At 46.0% G+C, this 23096-nt stretch overlaps 1 protein-coding gene and 1 long non-coding RNA gene across 2 annotated transcripts; both read right to left on the minus strand.

The window, feature by feature from the left end:
• Positions 1-514: 514 nt before the first annotated feature.
• Positions 515-1371, minus strand: LOC141927327 (uncharacterized). The gene is made up of 3 exons (XR_012624365.1): positions 1255-1371; positions 984-1102; positions 515-813 (listed from the first exon to the last, which is right to left on the minus strand). It is a non-coding gene; the product is annotated as an uncharacterized LOC141927327 (long non-coding RNA).
• Positions 1372-4052: 2681 nt separating this feature from the next.
• On the minus strand, positions 4053-16030 carry LOC141927326 (E3 ubiquitin-protein ligase RBBP6-like). Its single transcript, XM_074834491.1, has 7 exons — positions 15886-16030; positions 14192-14368; positions 14033-14111; positions 13888-13945; positions 11361-11457; positions 9024-9186; positions 4053-4188 (listed from the first exon to the last, which is right to left on the minus strand). The coding sequence occupies exons 1-5, from the start codon at positions 15928-15930 to the stop codon at positions 11397-11399; spliced, it is 420 nt and encodes a 139-aa protein (XP_074690592.1). The 5' UTR covers positions 15931-16030; the 3' UTR covers positions 4053-4188; positions 9024-9186; positions 11361-11396.
• Between the last annotated feature and the right edge of the window lie 7066 nt (positions 16031-23096).

Below are 23096 nucleotides of genomic sequence, written 5' to 3' on the forward strand. Positions count from 1 at the left end.
GGTAAGGAACGAAGCCACGCTGCAGCCAACCACACAGACCCCGCACCAACCAAAGGCATGGGCAGAACCCGGTGAGAAACTCAACCTGTGCAGTGTGTTGGAGCTGGAAGCACCGAGCTAGCCCAGGGCTACAGCAACCACCACTGCCAAACACAGCTGAAACTGCCAACCCCATTGCGTTGTTACGTGTCCTGATGAGACACTTCTGCCTTTCCCTCCTACGTTGTATTCTGTAGTACAGGAATATGCAGCTGGTTATTCTTGAACAGGTTATGAGATTATTCAGCTATGCAAACCAGAGAGGGACTGAGAGAAAGAGAGACATGCAGATGAACTAAACTATAAAATAATATCATTGACTACAAAGCAAAAGACCCAGAGACCGACTGTCGGTTTTGTAAGGACAAAAGCAGATGCAAGAAGTACACGGAAGTGTTTGCAGGTGGAAACCTAGCACGAGACTAAAGATTCGTGACCTGTCACTAGAAGGCAGCGGATGCTCTCAGTGCTGATCTGACATGTGCCAAGACATTTAATGTGGGATCTCCTGGTACAGATGGGGTGAGCAACCAACTTTATTGTGCTGGTGATAGGGGCCAGCACTTGGGGCTGACACATGACCGCTCAGAAGTGTTCTCCAGGCCGCTGGATGGTTTTTGTGCCCGACGCTCTAATCGTGCGTGGTCTTGCACCCGGTCTGGCCTGGGGTGGCTGCAGTGACTGCTGCTTCCAGGCACTGCGGAGCTGCAGGGTGACCCAGTGCTGCCTGCCTGGCGGTGCTGGGGCTGGCAAGCTCTGAACTGTCACTGGAGGCTGTGAGGGGAGGCAAGAAGGTCAGTGGCATGGCCACCCGGGCCCGGGGCGGGAGAGGCCATCGTGGTGTCCCCAGCACTCCTGGAGCCAAGCCCAGCCTAAGCCCCTGCTACCAGGCTTAGCCTGGACACTAGCTCCAGCCCAGGGGCACCTGGTGCTTTGCCTCTTACCAGTGCTGAGGCCAGCACAGCTGTCACACTCCCAGGAGGTTTCTTCATTCCTCAGGTCAGAGCAGTGTTGGTGGGTGCCTTTGGCCCCACAGGAGCTGCACAGGAGCAGTTGCTAGGGCCTGGGGAAGACAAGGGGTTGCTGGTTGTTAGGACAAAGCGACTCAAGCAAGGGATTGCCTGGCAGAGCCCTTGTTCTTAGTCCTTCCTCCCCAAGCCTGTGGGGAGACAGAGAGCCCACGCAGAGCTCTAGATCAGTGCTTTGGCAACTTACCCCTCTTCCTCGGCCTGCTCCCTGCCTCCTGGACACAGGCACTCGCTGGCGTTGCAGCAGCCGTGCCTCTGGGACACCGCTCTGAACGCATGGGCACTCTCCCGTGGTGGGTGTCTGGTGGAGAAGGAAGGGGAAAGGGTTGAGTCCTGCAGCCCTGCACCCGCCCCAATAAAGACCGAAACTTCTCAACCGCTAAAAGGGAAGAGTTAAAACTAGAAGCCACACTTTGGGGGTCGAGCTGCATGGTGACTGTGGTCACACACACCCCGGATTTATGGTAACATTTTGGCACCCCAGATGGGACACTGCTGCTGAATCTCGACGGATCCGTGGGACCACAGGATCTCCAGCCAGCACCAAGGGATTCTCGGGGACAACCTCCGATCCCCAGACCAAAGAGCTTGGTGCAAGTCACCTGGTAAGATTAAAGGCGTTCTTCTGGGATTTCTGGTTGCCTGCCTGCAAGATGTGCTGAAAGCCTCGCGAGGCTGGGCTATAAGGGTACCCAAGGGGTTCGAGTCCCCTCTTGGATAAGTTCTACCAGATGAAAGTTTGGAGGATGCCTGGGTTGTTGGCTTGGGGTTAGAGTCCCACTGAAAGAGCTACAGGGGTTCGAGTGCCTCTACTCCATACGCTTGACATAAAAAGGCCTGAATCATAGGCCTTGAACCAAAGCCTGAACCACAGGCCTCGAACCTAGGACTTGACTTCTGAGTGAACCTCCCAAGCAGTATCATATCAGCATGAAATATGACCATGCTAATATCCTCTGAAAACTATAGTTAAAGAATATATAGTTTTGGACCCTAAGCCAGCTGTTTCCTAGAAGACAGGAACTCCTTGGATGTGCCTGGGATCCTGGACAGATCTGGGATGCACCCAAAGGAAGTGAAGCCAACCTACCAGATGTTTCTGTGCTGCTTTTTTTATATGATTTGTTTGTTAAACTGTATAAAAGCAGGACCCTCTCACAGCGAAGATGGAGACCTCACCTACAGGTGGCCACACTGTGTAGGACTTCCCAATTGCCGGGAGCGGTTCCCCGATCCTTCGCTGTGATGGGGCTCCCCAGCTGAAGCACGGATCTGCATGATGGTAAAGCATTGGGGCAACTGGTGATGTATCTTTCTTAATCACTATAGCTCACTCTATGTGGTAATGATCAGGTGCATTACCTCGCTTATTCTTTCTGCTGCTGTAAACTAAAGTAAAATAAGCTTATCATTTTAACTTGGTGTCTGTGTCCCCTCTGTTGACCCCGTCAATAGGCAAAACAAATTTGGCATCACGGACAGGATTCTAACAAAATGCCACTTTTTAAACCTAAACGTAATGAATCTGCTCCATCTGAAATTCCCGGATGGGAAAGCACTCCCAATAGCTCACTGGCTCTCGAGTGGGCTAAGGTCAGAGAACCATGCAAACAATGGGAAGGACGGCTGAAAGAAGCCAAACAGCTGGATGTGTTAAAATACATCCAAAATATTGCCTATTGAAAAAGGAAAAGAAATTGTGGGTTTGGGAAGACAGGGATGGATTTCGTTAGCAGCACATCGGAAACAGCACCAACTGAAAGAACAATTGTTTTCCCACATGGAGCGACAAATGTGTGATTTGCAGGGTCAAATTGTAACGTTACAGTGCCAAAATTGCCAATAAGTTGGATACTTATCAGACTGTAGCCGAAAGAGCTGCAGTACAGGTTGCACAGTATAAAAGAAGAAGGGGATGAGTGAATTGTAAGAAAGCACGTGCAGTGATTGCAGAAGCGGGTGTGCAGTGGGATCCCGATAGATGGGATGGAGATATCTGGGATTCTACAGGTTCTGATGAGGCTGGTCCCCAGATGAAATAGTGGATGTGAAACCAGCGTGGAGATGGAAAACAGAATTAGATGTTAATGGGCAACAAGGAAGGAAGGATCTGGTAGAAGATCGTACTCAGCATGACATAAATGATAGAACTGAAAGATTTAAACAGAGGCCGGGGGAACCCCTGCTCTCTTGGGTGGTGTGTTTGCACAATCAGGGAGTGGCACGCGTAACCCTAGATCCAGGGGATTCCAAGAAATTTTTAAGTTGGTATACTTTGTGAGACTAAACAATGAATGAAGGAGAAAGGGATGAAAATGGCAATCTTTGTAGGACACCCTGATGTGATCATGGTTGGTGCTTTAACGGTTACTCGCAGGAATCGATTAATTAAGACTGCCCCACCGGCATATGAAAATGTAATCATGACTCTTTTGATTAATGAGACAGGAAATCCCCTTTGTGATGTGATAGAAAAAAAACAGCAGCTGGGTGACCCTGGAGAGTGGGGTCCCCAAGGGAGTGCAGGGAATCGAGATACTCGAGGCAACCCTAAAGGCAGTGAAAACAGGATTTCTCATAAGAAAACATTTACAGCTTTGTTAAAAGATGGCATGTCTCGTGAAAATATTGACGGTGTTCCAACTGACTAGCAAGAAATTGCAGAATTCCAAAACTAATGATCCAGGGGTAACTCAGCCTACAGCACCTCTTCTTGAACCTCAATGGGACTCCACATCTGTACGTAGTGGGCCCTCCACGGGCAGATCAGTTGTTCTGGGGAGAAGGAGGACTGGGAGCTGGATTATGATTTACACCCATGGAAAGAGACAAGGGAAATGGTCCAGTGTGATAAACAAGAGTGAAGTGACGGCCAAGCTGCGGTGCAATGGACGCGGAAGGACCAGTGACCCCATGTGGAGCTCCAAATATTTTGGGAAAAACAGTCCTCGCAAAATGTAAAAGCCTTAATTGACACTAGCAGCACTTGCACTATCCAGGAAAAATTCCTTTGCTTAGTTGCAAGAAAAAGAAGACCTTGTGCTTCCAGCAGCAGACGCGTGGACTCCAGGCTCTGAAATACTGCCCTTGCTCCTTGACGAGCTACAATTGTCTTCACTCCCTGGAAAGAAAAAAGGAAGAGTCAAAACATGATGGAAATTAGAACTCAAAGACTGTTTTCAAAATAACAGTGAATCACTTCTTTTGCCCATCCCATGTGAACTTTAGAAGTTGTGTGAATTTTCAAACATCTCAGGACAAGCGCTGGATTTGTTCCAGATGTTCAACATTTCTTCAGAACTGGTACTTCAACAAGAGCAGAAAAAACATTTGGACACAAACCCTTCACGCTACAGAAGCCGTGTTAGGACTCGGCTGAGACATTTGTCGTGACAACCTGTTTGCTTTCTCACAGCCACCAACGCGTGAATGAGGCTGCTCACGTGGCTCCTTCAGGAGCACACGGCTGTAACTGTAGGTTTCCCTTGCCTTAAACCACAGGAAAATGCTACGCGCTGGGAGGAAAGCTGCTTCCCTTTTGGTTTCTGAGCTGATGTACACCTTGGCTAGCAGGGTAGATGCATGTGTATAAGTACACACATACGCAGGTTTTCATGGGGCCCAGAGGCATGGTAAGGCCGTTCCAGTAGCCTTTAAATAATCCAATAATCACACGTGGCTCTCAAGTGATTCTCGGGGGTTAAGTCATCTACTCGATTACTGACTTTCTACGGATCACAGCTTTTATTTCCCAAGCTCTGGCATATACAAGGAAAACTGCTCTTGTCTTGCTGAGGCCAGCAACAGGTAGGTGTACTAAGAAAATCTTCTCGTCTGGAAAAACCCACCCTAAAGTAAGGATTTTTTTCAGTCTCTCAAAAGGCAAATGTCCCAAGCCATCTCCAGATCTCACGCTGCAGCCACAACTGTGTATGATGACTTTATCTGAGGGGCTGGAAATAAGCTTCCAACATGCTCTGAACAGCTGGTCAGGGGGGAGCATCTCTCACCTGAGAATGTCTGGGCGCCATCCTGCGCACAGACACCCCCGGCCAGCGGCTGCAGACGTACCAGGAACCCCAGTTTTGCCATCATTCCCATGAGGGGAGATGCTGCTGCAGCTCCCATCATCCCCAATGGGGCAGATAAACCTTCAGGTGCACAATCTCTATGAAATCCTTCACAGAGCTGATGGTGATGGGCACATCTTGCCTGACTTTTCCTGATAAACAAAACTCTCCCATCTAAGAGACTAAGATACCAAATGCTGTCTTGGTATCACACTCCTCCCAAACCTACTTTTCCAAGTAAGACCTGAACAGGTAAACACATTGTCCTAAAAACTTAAAGCACTTAATTTGCTGAGCTTCCTTGCCTTCAAAAGCATCCTGTCATATGGCAGAGACTAAAATATGAACATGTATGTTCACCACTCCGGCACAGCAACCAGAGGAATAAGTGGCATGCTGTCTCTGTAGATGGCTTTATTTAGAGACCCCAAGGGAAGAGAAAGCGCCTGACTTGTTCCAGCAAAGCCATTAGAAGCAGCTGGAAAAGTAGAGAGAATTCAGTTGTAATGCCCACTTTTGAAAGCACCTGTATTTTTAAGGGATTTATCTTAATTCCTCTTAAAACCTTTAACTCTCAGCTACATCTCCAGTTCCAATCTTTACCAGCATAAGCAGTATATTTCCAGGAATCACTAATGCTGCTTCTTTTCTATTTAATATGGGGTTGTTCCTGCAAGATTGGTTTTGTACACCATCTAGGAAAGAAAACCACACTGCTCACATGCACTGACAAACATAAGAAAAAGAAGCTGCAAAGAAGTGATGAAGTCTTGCTTTAGCATTTCAGGCTTTTCTTCAACTAACACCCCTAAAAATGACCCAATTTGAGGGCAAAGTCTCCCAGTGGGAAACATACTCGATCCACAGTGTCATGCCCACAGCTGGGTTTGGGCTCCGGTCCCTGGCCTTTGACTTCTTACTTATTTACTATGACTATACATGAGACTCTTGCCTTGGACGTACTATATATTTTGCATGAAACAGTAACTGGGTAAAGGCGAGTATAATCCTGGGAGCAAGGAACAGGACCCAGCACTCTCCTCCACACGGACTGCTCTGTTCTTTGGGTGGCAGAAGCTGCTCCCACATGCTCTCCCTCTGCTCATGTCTCCTACTCTCTACTACCACGAGGTCTAAAGTCAGTGGAGGAAGCTGAGGATGCTCCGCGGGTCGCAGGGGTTCAAGAACTCGTAGGAGAGGTGTGGATTTGAACTCCTTTGGTCTAAGGAGGGCACTGAACTCGGATCTTTCCCCCGAGCTCTGACCGCTCAGCTGCGACACAAAACAGGGGGGTAGCACTAGCACAGGCCATATTTCAAAGGAATGAAACGTGCTAGTTGCCTGCACTGACAGAGGAGGTCTGGCTCCAGTTCAGAGTGAAGCCGAGGCACACACGTGGGCACACCCAGGACTACAAGTAGGTGGCCAAGTCTGGGAGACGGGCACTCCTCTCTGCATCTCCTGGGGACAGGTGGGGGTGTGTTCCTGCCTGGCACGCTCTCTGCTGTGGATCTCGGCTTGCAGTACCCAACCGCCCCCTCTTATTTTCGATGCACTTTAGTCATCAAGCTCAGCAGTGGGAGCTGTGCTCCCAGAATGACGGAGAGAAGCTGAGCACAGCAATGCCTGGCACCGCCAACCCTGAGGGTACCAACAGGCAGCCCCTCCCCGTCCCACCGCACTGCCCAGTGAAGCCGTCGCTCCCCACTCGTGGGCGGATGCCCACCCGACTGCCTGCCTGTGCTCCCTCATCAGACAGAGCTGTTGATCACGGCTCAGCTGACTGCACGGCGCAGTAACAGCTGGGAACTCGGGCAGCTGGCAAAGATGCAGTCAGAGGAGACGTGGAGCAAAACTTCCAGTGTGAGTCTCCATCAATTGTTCAAACCTGCTGGGCGAGGAGACTTCCAGCTCAATACCAGACAGATGATTTTGGGGAAGAACTGCAGTGTGGATCCTGCTTCCCTGCCTTTAGAGCTAAGCTTGATTTTACTCTTTCCCCTCAATTCATACTGCACGTTGTCTGATCTAAACTAGTTCCTTATCTTGATTTTCGCTCATCTAGCTTGCTTACTCTTCTCACTTTGGAAGAAGGTTTGTTATCAAATAGTCAAAATTTAGCTCATGAAGCAGTTTTCTGACCTCATCTAAATACTATCGTTTTGGTAGCAATGGGAACTGCATTAATGCAAGTTATAAGCACTGCAGATCTCAAAATAAATACAGAATGTGACTTGTGTATGCTGTGAAACCACAACCAGTCAAGCTCTTCCCTAAACACAGTCACTACAAACTAATTCCTGAGAGTGGCTGAGAGCCGTCATGTAGATTCTGCATATCACGATCATCTGAGCTTGTGTGTTTCTTAATTGTTTTCAATTCATGGATTTGTAGAGCAGCCACAAGTGGATGTTGGAACAGACAAAGAGCATTACAAGTATTTTTGTTTCCTGCTTTATAGACCTTGAGGAGATTCCTCATACAGGAATCAGCCCAACCTAAGTATTTTCCTGTGCTTCTATACGCAGTTTGAGCTGTTCCAACACCACCTTAAAACTGGCTCCCATCAATTGTCTCTCCTCAGCCTGAAATGACCTTTGTCAGGGGGAACACATGTTCACAGAGTAGAAGGGAACAGTCTGGGTGACTTATCTTCCTCTTCAAACAAAAAGGCTCTTTCAATCAGAGATGGAAAGATGCTACTTTGCTACACCAACCTCATCAGGAACATTGAAACTGGAGGTTCAAGAAATACAGACAGTCGTATAACATGATACTCAACTTGCATATGACAGCTTTATAAAACGGATGTGTAAATCCACATACTGACTTATCTGACTTAGAACAGACACTTATCTTTCCTAAGGAAGCACATAGTGTCACCTCAGAAGATTTTTCGTATACCTGGCACTACTATTTGTTCTGCTTGAAGGGATGGCAATATACTTCAAGTTCCTTGGGGAAGCGATGTACACCCTGCAGCGGCTGGAGGCTGGATTTATGAAAGGATGCCAGGTGCCCAGCTCCAAAGGGAGAATTTTGGAAGTAGCACTCTCCCTGTCTGCCACCTCGCCAGGGCAATCTCTGTCTCAACCAGCAAAGCTTCTCAGCTGTGGGAAACACTTGTTCCTGGGCATGCCTAGAAGCAGGCCGGCTTTAAAAGCACTGAACAGCTTGGCGCCTGGCTCCTCTCTAAAGACCGGGGTGAGTTTTCACACTGCACCTAGGACATCAGAGTCCACACAAAAGCAGCCCAAGGAAAGCTCTCTTCTGCTGTCTGCTTCACTGGAGAAGGGATCCACCTGGGATCTGCAGGGCCACATTTAGCTTTGAACTGGGAGGAGGCTGCGCTTCATCTCCCCATCACACCACCTGGGACATGCGCAGCATCCAGCAGTAAGAACCGGAGGAAGAAACGGGGTTCCCAGCCTCTCAGCTTATCATGGCCCTCTCCAGCTCCTCCGTAAATCCACCCCATTTAGGACGCCTGCCTGTCATCACCACCTGCTACTACATGGTGGAATCCCAACAGGCCTGAATTTCCCACGGCTCCCACCTCCATCAGGAGACCCCCTACCCAACCCCTGCACCCAGAACACCTGAGAAAACTAAGCTCTACAATCTAAAGTTTGGGGCAAAGTTGGGCAATGTCCATCTAGTTGCTCTTCCAGATGCTGGTTTGTTTTATTTTCTTCATTGTGGTTTACTTATTGGAACAGGGACTGGACATGCATTTCTCCCTTCTCCTAGCTACAACTGTAAAGGAATAAAAAAAGTTTCCTTTTAGCACATAATACTACGGAATGGGACTGTCAAGTCTGTTTTATGGCTATTCTGCTTGTTACATTGCTACATTCACATATGAAAAAGAAAAAATAACACAAACCTCTCTCAGTGGAGTCATTAGAACAGTTGCTCTCAAAAACAATGTGCAAGGACGAGTCAAAAAGCTCAGCCAAGACCTGCTCACTAAGTATCCAAAGTGCCACCTGCACAGAGGGCTCCTCCTGTGCCTGCAGCGGTGGTGTCTGCCAGCCTTCGCACGGTTCCTGCCAAGAGAATGCCACCTGTCAAACATTCAGACTTCAGCTGCCACTTCTCTGATCTGGAAGAATGACTCAGCAAACAACACAATGACCGAGGACATCAGTATATGCAGCACCTGGTCCCTCCAGCCTCTACTTCTGCAAAAAGCATTCACAGGAGAAAGTGCTGGAAAGCAGGCGCGCATTCAGCCTGGGCAGTAGCAAAACCCCCACAGGCTAGAGGGGAACTTCCTCCTTGATGTACTGGCTTTCTTTTTGGTAAATCTGAAAGTCAAGTGTCTCATGACTGGCCAGACTAAGCCTCTCCTGCTGCCTCAGCATGCCCTGATCTCCAGACACGTGGCTTTATTGAGACTGCAAATAAAGATGACAGTTAGTCGTGGGGCAAGCAGAAGGTGGTCCAGGATTTTCTGCACTTTCCAGCATTCCTATTTTCTACCCTGTTTGTTATAACAAACAGGATCTCCTGTTATATCCTTATAAGGCAAGAGTGAAAAAAGAAATGTATAAGGTTGAGTTACAATATAGGTTTACCTTTTCAGCTCACTGTTGATGGGGAATTACTCATATCATCCATTGACTACTTGGAAATCAGGGGTGCATTGCGCTGCTATTTAGGTTACAAGGTAGGAGGATGATTTTTTGAATTTCAGAGCCTTGAAAGTATTTGTTTAGGGCATTACCATCATGAACATGGCCAAGCTAACTGCTTGACTAACAACTGTACAAGGTACAGAAAAAGCTTGCTCTCAGGCTTGTCCTCTTGATGAGCCATCTAACAAGGCAAAGTCCCAGAGCACAACTGCTTCAAAGAAAGCAGTCTTCTGCCTCGGTTTTGCCCCAGAAACTGCAGATATGGGTTGTTTTGCTACAGCGTTTGTGAGCCTGGCTTTGCCTCATACCTCTCCTCCTTCAGCTTGCTGAGCCACGGCTCCTCCTTCTTCTGCCAGGCTGCAGAGCAAAGAGGGTGGTTGTTCAAGGCGCACGTCTGCATGTGAGCCCCAGGTTTGCTGTTGGGCTGGAGAGGCTGCAAAGCACTCAGGAAAGCCAGGCAGAGAATACCCTATTCTCACGGACACAGGATTTCTTAAAACAAGCCCATTTATTGGATTTTGAGATGCAGAGGCTATACGGAGATGCAGAGGCTGCGTGGGAAGCGGGGACCTGGCTTCTGTTCAGCTCATCACGGGGCAGAGGAGGAAGCACAGCACGTTCTCTGGCAGGTGCTCTCCGGGGATGCAGGAGTGCCTCGCTGGCGGATCCCCCACGGTGCCCAGCTCTGGTGGAAGACGTGCCCGAGGGGTGGTCTCAGGGGCACGAGCAGCAGGCGGTTGGTGATGTTGTTCTTGGGGGTGCTCAGGTGTTCGTAGGCGCTGCCCCATCCCTAGGCTGGACGCAGCCCTGTCAGAAAGGAGTTCTTGGGAAGGGCTTGGCAGATGAAGCGGGGGTCCCCACTCGAGAGTTGGCTTGAGCCAAGGTGTCATTGGGGTCTGCTTTGCCCTCGCAGTCATCCTCCTCTCCCTCCTCATCAGCATCGCTGGAGCTTCCCCACTGGTTGCCGCTGTCACAGTCAGCGCTCCTCCGCCTGCGCAGCCAGTAGAGATCAAGGAGCATGAGCAGGGTTTCGGCAGAGGCCCAAAACCACCAGTGCTGGCAGACAGCAAGGCACACGCCTTCCGAAGTGAGGCCGCATGACTCCTGGCTCCTCTGCTCCATCTGCTCCAGTGAAATTCCTAGGAAAGCCACCAGTTTGCAGTCCAGGTTAACGTCTCCCCGTGTACCCACAGGAGATAAACAAAAGAGGAGGTGAAGACAATTTCTCTCCCATTTCTCCTCCCAGGTGCTTTGAGGCAACGGTTACACTCAGAACAGGGAGACACAGAAAATCCAGGCACTAGACCTCTTCAGGTTCTGGCCTCCTCATGGCTGTCAGGAGGTGAAGGGTGTCACTGCAGAGAAGCTTCAGTGAAGGAGACACCTGCTCCTCAGCTACTGCTGCCAAATTGTAACTCTCAGCCAACTGTAATCTCTGCCATAGCTGAGCTAGTACCCTACATACAGAACTCCTCTCCCTGCTAATCCCTGGAATCATCCCATCCACCTGGAGAGGGCAGTGGAGATCCTCCTGATTCCTTTAGCCAGCCTGCTCCTCCATTAAGGACATGTAAAGCAGTTACCTGGAAAAGGAATGCCTACGCTCCTTTGGAGTCTTTTTAGATTCCATCCGCTCCTGAACCATCTGTAAACTCATCGAGTCTGGACTTCTTCTTTTCCCTGTTAAAATAAGTTTGACCTTTATTACAATTACAGCTTGACCTTTATTACAGAAAGACACCAAGAAACAAAACATGGCCAGTGTGAGAAAATGCATACTGCTTGCAGATGTAAAGGTGGACATGCTATTTAAGCAACCCCAGTTTAGAATTCCTACAAGTCTTAGGGAAAGTTTTAGGATGACATTTGTCTTGGTTTAGTTTTGCATGTTCACCATCTGCACCCAGAAAGTCTATTGGAGAAAACACTCTGTCAGTTTTGCTGATGTCAGATGCACTCGAGTGTAACTGCTGTCTGACAGGCCATCGAAACACAAACATGAAAAACAGCCCAACTTCATTGAGTCAAGCCCCCATTCTTCTTTAAGTCTCGTTGTTCTCTGTCAAACTCCTCCCTAGACAAGGGAGGCCAAAGACACCCTGCTGTGTCAGAAATCGCAGCAGGACCAGGGGAGCGACGGTCCCCCTGTTCTCGGCTCTGGTGAGGCCGCTCCTCAAATACCGTGTTCAGTTTTGGGCCCCTCACTACAAGACAGACACTGAGGGGCTGGAGCGCGTCCAGAGAAGGGCAACGAAGGTGGTGAAGGGTCTAGAGAGCAAGTCCTGTGAGGAGCGGCTGAGGGAACTGGGGGTGTTTAGCCTGGAGAGAAGGAGGCTGTGGGGAGACCTCATCGCCCTCTACAACTCCCTGAAAGGACGCTGTAGCAAGGTGGGTGTTGGTCTCTTTTCCCAAGTAACAAGCAACAGGAGGAGAAGCAACGGCCTCCAGTTGCACCAGGGGAGGTTTAGATCAGCTATTGGGGAACATTTCTCCACTGAAAGGGTTGTCAGCACTGGAACAGGCTGCCCAAGGAGGTGGTTGAGTCACCATCCACAGGTAGATGTGGCGCTGAGGGACATGGTTTAGTGGTGGATTTGGCAGTGTTGGGTTAACGGTTGGACTCAATGATCTTAAAGGTTTTTTCCAACCTCAGTGTTTCTACGATTCTCCAAAGGAGGTGCTTGTGTCATTGGGATGGCATTTGAATGAGCCATTGGAACTGCTGCTGGTCCTCAAGCCGGTGATGTGTCTGCAGGAGTGGGGGATATCCTGGAGGAGGGAGAGTGCACCCAGCAGATGGAGGCTGCACAGGTGGAAACTGAAGAAGAAATGATTGTGGTGGTACCCCTGGAGGAAGGGGAAGTGCGGGGGGTGGTGGAGGATACAAGGGAGGTGGAGGCACAAGCACAGAGAGCGTGTTGATGCTGGTAGTGCTGGGGCCTGAGTCCTCTGGGTACGTTCACTGTGCGGGCGTCCTCGATTTGAGCTTCTAAAGAAACCCCAAAACACCAGTCACTGCTTGTTACACTCTGCCCTGATTTTAAAGAGGAAAGTGAATGGAGGAGGAGCGTGGTGGCGAGCACTTCTTGTTCTCAACTTAAGCATTTTTCTCCTGCTTTTTGTTCATTTGAGACTACGCTCATTTCTTGGTCCTCATACTTGCCTTCCACATCCTCACCCCCAACAAATCCCTCAGTCTCCCCTTCTTATAGTCAGTTGGGCAACTGTGGCTGAGGCTGCCCGTGCTAAAAGAGACACGTGCCAAGCGCTCTTCTGCCACACCTTGACATGCTTAATACTTCACAGTTCTGATCTTCAAAGTACTGCACAGACATTAACTCATCTTCTCTCAAACTTCTTTTAACATCTTCCGCACACGCTTCCTAGGTTGTTGCCTCATGGTGACGTCTTTGGCCCGTTCTTGGCCCTGAATTGTTAGTTTTTGCTTACTGAACTTGAGGTTTTAGACAATCTGTGGGATGGACCCTGGTTTTTGTTTTGACTTATCTTTAAGATTTTATACACACAATGCACCCTTACAATCGATCTATAACACAGAGATACCAAAAGGAAGGACTAACGACGCTGCAATAAACCAAAAGAGACTCCTCTCTCTCCAACCAAGAGAAAGCAGCTTGGCTACTTGAGATGACTAAATAGTAAAATAACAGCCTTGCCTTTTCCAATAGTTTGCTCAATCAGTATTAACTAAGGTGTTAAAAAGAATATTGGAGGCTGATCTCTATTGGGAAATCAACTTCTTCAGCCCTATTCAGCCAATAATCAAGAGGGTGCCTTTCCATCTGATCCTTTAATTATGTTTCATTTATATATGTAATTATGATTTCCTCAGAAAGACTTCATTCTTCAGAGTCCTCTTTTCAATCATGTACTGCAGTTTTATTTTAAATAATCTTCCTGAGAGCACAGATCCCCTTTGTGAAGGCCAATTCAAATTAAGCCATTTAAAAATTAATTACCACATGTATTCTCCACAACGATCTGTGCATACTTATTCCCTTATAAATCAGCTGTTGTGTCCATTATGTGTTACGGCCTCGTTTAACAGGTTACAAGCACCAACATATTGAATTTCTGTAGCATACTTACACTTCCCAGTCTGGTCTGCCACTTGCCGAGCGAATTTTGCCAGCTCTCACTGGATGACCTTTTGGCATGGGGAGAGAAAAAAAATCCCTTTCAGTTTACCTGAAGAGAATTTTTTAAGAGAAATTTGTAAGTTACGGTTACTTACCAGTTGTAGGTATCGATCGTCCTTGGTAGCCCAGAAGACTCGGCAATGCTGGCTGTCTCAGTCCAGGAACCAGATAGCCCTTGTGAATCAGTGCAAACAGTTGGAAAATAAGCTCTACTGAAATACGAGAATCACTGCATATGGTGGGAGAAAACCTACCTTCTCTTCCCGCAAACCACGGATTGACAGCGGGGAAGATTGAGGACATCCCGTGGCAGCCACCAGCGCAGCAGGAGGGGTCAGAGCTGGTGGATGTGCTGGTGGCTGCTGCTGCTGCTGCCTCTGCTTACGGATCACCTGTGCATACCCAGTTCCATTTTTGAAGTTGTTCACACCCTAGAGGCAGAAAAACATTTACGAAGAGGTAACATGAACCTTCAGTAGCTCAATGAACAAAAGCCTCCACAGAGTAAAATTACTTGTGTATTCCCGTATATACTCTCCATCCTAAAATAAACCAACATACGGATATATTCAGATTAGATGTAAGGAAGAAATTCTTCCCTGTGAGGGTGGTGAGGCCCTGGCACAGGTTGCCCAGAGAAGCTGTGGCTGCCCCATCCCTGGAAGGGTTCAAGGCCAGGTTGGACGGGGCTTTGGGCAACCTGGGCTAGTGGAAGGTGTCCCTGCCTGTGGCAGGGGGGTTGGACTGGATGGGCTTTAAGGTCCCTTCGAAGCCAAACCCTTCGGTGATACATGAACACATCCCATTAAACACTGGTGTTAATGACTGGTAACTCAGACTATCTGTGTGCAAGGCACTCCGGTGTTAACACTGAATTTGAAACTGAGGCAATCCTGTTAAACACAAGTGTGACCTGAATTTGCCAGCTTGTCTCTCAAGAGTTGTCAGCTTCTGTAACAACAGGTCATGTATTTGCAAAGTAAATTTATTCCATTTAGCCTTGTTTAAGGAGGTGTAAATTAATATTTTCTTCCCATTCAGCTAATTGACTGACTAGACTTTTCTTACAAACAGTTTATCTAAAAGTCACTGCATTACCTGGCGTAGGCACTTGTTGGCAACTAAAGTATCGGGAGAAACACCTGCCTGATGACATGGTGGGCATGTGTGTTCCTCACGTTCCAGTAATGCCGTTCTAATACCTGGGTATAATCAGAATCATCAAAATAGGTTTTAGCTAAACTAAGGAAATTGTTGGGGTTCTAATTAGTTATAAAAGCCCTTAGATGGTTAATGGGTGAATATGGTCCTGAATTGAGAGCATGAAGCTATAAATGCTCAGCAGTGTAAAAAATTTCTAGTATGCAGGAAATAGCTGCCCAGTTTTGATATTTCACTACTGTAACATTTGAAGACGTAGAGCAGGCCGTGTCTTGATGTTCTGACTAGTCTGTTCTCCACTGTCCAGCACAGTGAGAAGTCCCCAAGCTCAAGGTTCATGAATAAGACACATCTCCAAAAACCATTAGTAGGTTCAAGTTCTGACGGTTTTAACCAACTCTCCCGTGGAGAAGAATGTGGATTAAATGCCTAACGAGCCATTTGCTGCAGACCACAGTAAGTCACCAGCGTTGGCTCTATAGTTTTGTATGAGAGAAAGGACTGTGCACAAACTCAATGCATTTGATAACCAATACCATAATCAGCTGCGGCATTACGCACTCTTCTTGTACTCATCCTTCTGCATGGAAAGAGGATTTAACTAGATGCATAAAAAGGAAAAAAGCCTTCTGCCTTTGTTTTTTCCTTTCTACAAGAAGAGTCCTTTCCTACTCGGGGTATACTGAAGTATTAAACAGAGCTGGTAACAAAGGAATGTTATGATCTTTCTGCTGTCAGAAGATCAGGTGTGATGTTTTGAATTAACAAACATGGGAGTAACACTTACATTCGTCACAGTAACTGTTTCGACAGCAGGGAATAATAACTGCATCGGCCGTGATTTCTTTACAAATGCAACATAAGAGCTCCTCTGGAATAGGGTCGTCTGAAGAAAAGGAGGAAGAGGATGGCTCCTTTGGTAAAAAGGGAGGCTTTTCCTTCTTTCCTCTGGCATAAGCTTCCCTGGAGGGGGGATGGGGAAGGAAAAAGAAAAAAAGTTAAAGATGGGTAAAGGAGAACTTTCCCAAGCTTTGGATTTTGTCCAATGAAGACAGTAGGTGGCATTCTCACTCCACATTAGCCTTCAAAAATACAGGCATTTAGTTTAAACTACTTTTCTATAGCCAGAGCACAAGAAAAGGGAGGCGGGAACAATTTTCCTTCTGCAGAACTCTTCCATTCATTGGATCAACTAAGAAATTAGCTCAGACTAGAGAAATCATTTTCTGACAGCTAGAAACCTGGTGAAATGAATCCCACCTCTCCTTTGCCAGACGGTAAATGTAAATTGCAGACTCAGGATAAAGTCAGTCTCTGTTTAATTATGTTTTATAAATGCAAGAAGAAGTCTATGTTAGAGCTTCTGCAAAAGGAGATCCATGACGGAAGAACAGAGCTGCTACCGAGTGCATTTTAAAACAGCCACTCTTGTCAGCACACAGCAGGATTTTCTTAGTTTACAGCAACAGGTAAACATCCCTCTGCTTCACACATGGGATCTGATAAATGTCAGAGGGGGAGGGAATCTCAGTCCAACAGCTATTTGTTAAATTCTGCAAGAAGCGGTAGCAAGATAAAACAGAAGCAAAAGCAGCTTGCAAAAAGAATGACGCCACTGTAAACATGACTGAAATGTTTTGCAGAAATACGGATTCTTAGCATACCACAAGCTTAACCAACGTTCAGGGGCGTGAACAGCAGCACTGTCCTATTTTAATATTAGAAATCATCACAGATTTTAAGGTTAAGATACAATGACAGTGCTTCTTCCCCCGTAATTACAGATGCTGGCCAGCTTGGTGGCATTGCCACTCAGACACTGACACGTGGCTTCTCTCCTTCGCTTTTTGGTCAGACCAACTAATTCCATACTCACGCATTAATAATTGGTATTGCATATCTTCCAGTCTTTGTCAGCATAGCGCCCTTTGTATTGGGATCTTCCACCTCCACCATGAAACTCCTGGGAATTCCTGTGCACTTTTAAAGTCTGGGAACAGACTGAAAATTACTGTCCTGTTAAGAAAAGCAATGCAGACATAGCTCGTCTTGAGACCCACACTTAAAATGACATTTCAACCACTATTTTAAGCAGGAAAAGCCTTTAATCCTCTCCTTTTACCTAGCCTAAGGGTTGCTCGACTGAAATACTCTTTTTCCTAAATGAATATAGCCAGGATGCTCCAAAGGCTCGAGCAGTGTTCTGAACTCAGTCGACATTCTTTGGCTCAACTTCAGGGTCCTTAAGGGTGAAATATCCCTCAGCTCCCCATCCCCTCAGAGGAGGGGCACAAACCCCCTCCTCCTCCAAAGCGCAGTTCAGAGGGAGACCTTAATGCAGGGCTCTGGATCGGCCACTGGGGAAACTGATATTCACCACCTACAGGTGAAGGTTGAATTCAGAGCTGATGCATGTACGTTCAGTGAGTAAATGGCATGAATACTCAACCAGAGACTTGTGTAATTATAACACGCAAATATTCAATAGATGGGGTCAAGAGAAACGTCATCTTTTTCTACAAAATACTGAAAACTGCAAAGTGTCATTAAAAAGAGTTAAGACGAGAAAAATTTGCAGTAACATTGAAATATATAAAAATATACATTAAAGTTCATAGAGAAAGATCTATGGACATATATAAGGACTATGACCTCGAAGAAAGAAAATTTCCCATTGAAAATCCCAGCTTTCCCTGGAATTTTGAAGGGCTTTGCACCACTGCCATAGAACCTCTGTATTTCAGCCCAAGAGACACAATTCCTAATAGGGGTATTCATGTAATTGCTGTGTAACTGCCAAGGTAAAACCATTAAAAACCAAGTGACACCAGAAGCCCCCCACAATCTTACCCCATTTCTTGGGCAGTTCTTTATATAGTGGCCGGGTCTTCCGCAGCGAAAGCAAATATAGGACGGTGGAGGTGGACCCAAGGGTTTCTTCACGTAACTAAAAGGTTTTGGGGAAAAAAGAAAATGGTATGTACGCGTCTCTCTTGTTCCAACAACCATCTCTACAATGTTTCCACAGTCTTCAAAGAACAGGTAGGACTTTGCCAACACTTACTTGATTGGATCGTACTGACGGCAAGACTGGATCATCATAGCTCGTATTTTATCTTCCTCAGAAGCGTTGGCTTCAGCCAGATTGCCGGTCTGTTTAACAGGTAATTATTGGACACGCACATTAGAAACACATTTAAGCTCCCCCAGCCAAAGACTCACCCAACCCTGTAAAAAGCAGCCCAGCAGTAGCTGAGGTTGCACGAAAGCAGCTGCTTCTATGAGCCAGAGTTGTCCCAGAGATGTTCTGGGGAGCCCTTACACCATCACATGGTGTCTCTGTGCCTGTTAACCTGCTTGGAAGGAGCATTCTTGGGCACTCAAAACCTGAGGCTGTGTTTGTACCTTACATAAGGACTTGTGTAACCAATCCAAATGTCTTCCAAGCAGACTGAAGCTCTGCATAGAAAAAATTACATTATCCAGTAGTTTTAAATGGATTCTTGAGCTCCAGAGTATTTGAAGGAGAAAATCTCCGCTGTACATTTAATGGAGATGTATGCAAGTATCAGTGTTTACATTTTGCAGCATTAAAAGGACATACAACTTAGGAGTCAGGGAAGTTGCTTTTGCTCACTGAAATTCAGCTTCAGACACAGAAGCATTAAGAGCAATCAAGCTTTTTATAATTCCTCAGCAAGACAAAAGATTCTTTTCAGCAGAAATTGGACCATCGTGTGCTGTAGGCAGCCCAAACTGCATGTCCCCTGCCTACTCGCTTCTTCACGTTAAGTGATTTAACTACGGTCAGCACAACCTGCAGGTTTTTTCCTGTTTGCTGTGTCCTTCTAACACACAAATTGTAATAGAAACCTTACGCAGAACTAGACCTTCAAATTATCGAAGCCAGCTGATTTTTTGTAAGTAGCATTTGTTCAAATGTTCTCATTACACACTAGTCCGGATACCAGCAGGGTCGAAGGGAGGGATGTAAAGGATACGGACCTCCAAGCACCCATCATTCAGAGCAACCACTCATGGTTTTGATTTTATATGCATTCGTTCGCAAAAGCAACCCACTAGTTTCAACAATTTATTAAATGGTTGTTTTATAGACACAACAGTAACATAATCCAGATCGACATCTATGAAACCCCTTCTGTTCCCATTTACAGAAAACTTCACAGATACTTGACCAATTTGTTTAAACCCAAACAGTTTACAAGACACATCCAAACCCCACAAACCATTGCTAGGCACAGACCATAATTCAAATACGGAATTTCCTACAAGGTAATAATAAAGCAGAAAACATTTCAACACATTGCCTCCATGCCAAGCCGGTCTGCACCGAGGAGGTTGGACTATAACAGTTTGGAGCTGCTTTACGTTACATTCCTGCATTTTTCTGAAATACGTACATTTTCTGAAAAGCTTAAATGTGTACAGCACTTGGACAGTTTTTCACATTTTAGAGTCAAACTTCACATGAGTTTACAGAACCAAGGACATGTTCAGGGACAGTGCTAATGGAGACCAATTTCTTCTGGTGACTACCTTCCAAAGTAACTGTTGGGGATTTTTCCCCAAATGTACACAATTTAATTCTGCAGTGAGAGAGGGAAGAAGAGAGTGGGAAGAGATTTCTCGAACTCCAGCCTTTATTTTCAGAAGAAAGAACTAGCCCCTCTGCATGGCCCTGCCTTCTCTATTCTCTAAGACCAGTAATTTGACAGGCTCACACTACGCCTTTTCACAAGGTGCAACCACTAGTGCTTTCCCAGACAAAGTTACACATTGTTGAGCAAAACATGCAAGCAGTTCCATAGCAAACCATGGCATTACAGCAGCTTCAGAAGGCCACCTCTGCTAATACACTGCACTAACACATTGGGATATTCCTGCAAACAATTAGGCACATTTACACAATTTACAGTCTGCGTTCAAACAAATTAGGGTGTGTTGTCCACTCTCCGTAGACTACAAGTTATGAAACTGTGCAGCATTCAGAGAGTGGCTCTATAACTGCAGTGACTAGAAACTCAACAGTAGCCACGCAATTGTCCGTGTTACACAAACGCTTCTATTTTGGCTGTTGCAAACCCCCCCTGAAATGTCCATAACTTGCAGCCAGTTAAATTCTTCTGTGAAAATTGTGTCAGTCTCCAACACAAAATTAACACAAGGTCTGAGAAACAGTAAACAGCTCCCAAAGTGCTGCTTCTTTATGTCTTGAAGATGAGCAATAGTGCAACATTACGTTGAGGGGCTCCCCTTCTATCCTCCCAAACTGGGAACTACTCTTTACGGGATACTATGGGAATATACACACATTTTAAAGTTAAAACCAATACTGTAAATTATTAAAAATTAAGTTTTGTTCACATTACAGCAGTTATCCAGTTATACATCACCATACAAGACTTGAAAATATGAAGCAAGTGGGTTTTTTTGGTGGTGGTGGGGGGGGTTTTAAGTCTTTGACAAGAATATACACATACCTTAATGAGCTGGGCCAGAGCAGTGGGTGCAGAAGAGTCCTCAATCTGTTCACAAAAAATTAAACACACATTCAAGTTGTAGAATCAAAACATAGCAAACGTTAACCTCTACTGTAGCCTGAAAGTCTGCACTACATCCTCCGAGTGTCACGGAAAGAGACATGTCCAACCTAATGTAAGTGTATTGGTTCAAAACAAAGTCCACACCTATGACAGCTTCAGAGGGCCAACGTGGTTCATGAGAAGCAGCTAAACTCGGTGCGCTGGGCTTTAGATATTTGCATTTGCAGACAAACTATGAAACTAAACCGTTTCATCGGGTAAAACGGAAAGATCAAATGCAGAACTTAGGAATGCCACTTCAGGTAGCAACAACATTTAAACTCACAGCAATCTTTTAGAGACTTTAAGTACTCAGAGGAGGCCAAACAATAGCACTTCAGTTATACAGCTTTAGGAACAAATACCCAAGTATTTCAGGACACGAAAAGGAATCTTAGCTGCACAGAACTGTCCTCAAAATGTATGGGATACGTTGATTTTGGGATTTGTTTGAACCGCCAAGTCAAAAGTAAGAAACAGCACCAAGCGGAACAACAATGGTTTCTCAGTGGGTTTTGATAACATCTTCCCAAACTGTTAGGCAGAGAAAGTATTTAAAAACAAAAGCTAAGTGATACAATGTGAAAATGGCAAAAAATACACTCCAAACAATTTTAATTGCAAGAAACAAAGAGCACACGACAGCCTATACAAACATACTAGCTCTAGACAGACAGATGTAGAACACAGCACCAGCTGAATTGTGCAAACCTTGAACCTACCTGATCTAAAACCAATCCTACGTTATCTGTACAACACAAAGTCATTCAGGAAATATTCCAGCATATTCAATATGAAACACAATGCATCACTAGGCACAAACACCAACATTCACATTAGAACTGTGCAAATGATGGCATTACTCAGTTTTCACTGTGCTGTGAATCAAATACATGGTCTCTACAACATATACTATGTCTTACTGCAGAACAGATTAAGTTAATGTTTGGGAGATTAATACGAGGCTACGTTGTTTATAATTAAGTGCAATGTGTAGAAAAAAAGTGTGAGGTTGTGTTTTTACATACCGCTTTTGGTGTTCCACTTGCTGGCTCGGTTCGAGTTCTAGAGGAAGAAATAAAGGTGATGAGAACTTAGAACAAAGCACTTGTGCCCAACCAAAAGCAGTGAAAACAGATTATAAAACCTAAACATCAAGGCATTATGTTCTGATGGTCTAGTGAATGTGGAAATGTATTTGTATACATAAACTGTTCTCTCCTGGCACATTCAGTGCAACTAAAAAAACAAAAAAATCCCATTTCTAGTTTGTCAGCAATTACTGTCAGACTTACAGCTCTAGAACACAACAGTGCCAGAGGAAGTCCTCAGATATTTTGTCTCTGCTGTGTAAGTATCAAAACGATGAAGTCTGTGCTAGAGCTTTGTGCTCTTACATAACCAACCATCCAAACAGCGACCCTTGGTCTTTCCTCTGTAGCCAGTATGCCAGAAAGCCAGATCTGAGGCATAAGAATACCTGCCATATCCCACCCCACCTCCCCCACATGCAAGACACAGTCAAACACTGACAGACTCTTCTGAGAGGGGAACATGCGTATCTCTCTTTACTGTAAAAGCAATAAAAAGAAGAAAGATACACTCCGAATGCCTCTGTAAACTAATCTCCATAAAAAAAGTTAACACACTGCAACCCCTCACAGACTACAGTGCTTTATGGGTACTTACATAACTCGTGTTTTGCTGGTAGTTTTGACTCCTCTAACAGGGACTCTTCTAACAATCACCGAGGAGTTCTTAGGAATCAGGGTGTTATCATCTGTGTATTCTGAAAACAACACCAATACAGAAGAAAACATTAGTCAGTTCGTAAGAATGTATATTAATATGTAATTACATAGCACTTGAGAGAACCCCTTCACAGGCATAAAAGCAAAATTTTATATGTGACATGGCCCTTCTGTCATCTCAACACACTAACAGAACCTTTCAAGAAGTCTTCAGGTTTGAGAATCAAACACCAGCAGCAAAACCTTTTCCATTCTTTTCAAACACTTTGGATGCCAGCAGCAAAATGGTCTCAGAGGTCACTAAAGGAGAGTCTGCTCATGCCTGAGGTTCTTTCCTGACCTAGCTCAAGTTGTTTTTGCTTCTGTTAGGTTACAAACCCGAGAGATCTTTGGAGAGGAACAAACCACAGCAAAGTCTCACCTGCATAAACCAGAGTCTAAAGTCTGACCAGCTTGCCCTGCAACAAAGCAGGCGCTCGGCTAAAGCATGAAAACTCTGCGCCGCTGCTTTCCGAGCTGTTCACTAAAAACGATTCCCCTGTGCTGCGAGTGCTGGGGACTGACAGAACACAGAAGAGAGCCGCCAGCTCTCTGCTTCTCGGGGCTTCATCCATCGACAGCCACACTGTCAGCTGCTCAGGGCT

This window comes from Strix aluco, chromosome 9 (assembly GCF_031877795.1).
Source record: "Strix aluco isolate bStrAlu1 chromosome 9, bStrAlu1.hap1, whole genome shotgun sequence".
Classification (NCBI taxonomy): Eukaryota; Metazoa; Chordata; class Aves; order Strigiformes; family Strigidae; genus Strix; species Strix aluco.

Coding starts and splice junctions, on each gene's coding strand:
- LOC141927326 (XM_074834491.1), bottom strand. CDS start 15,930: ATGCAGTTATTATTCCCTGCTGTCGAAACAGTTACTGTGACGAAT. Junction 13,946..14,032: donor ACGATCGATACCTACAACTG/GTAAGTAACCGT, acceptor CCATGCCAAAAG/GTCATCCAGTGAGAGCTGGC. Junction 11,458..13,887: donor GGCAGACCAGACTGGGAAGT/GTAAGTATGCTA, acceptor TTATTTTAACAG/GGAAAAGAAGAAGTCCAGAC.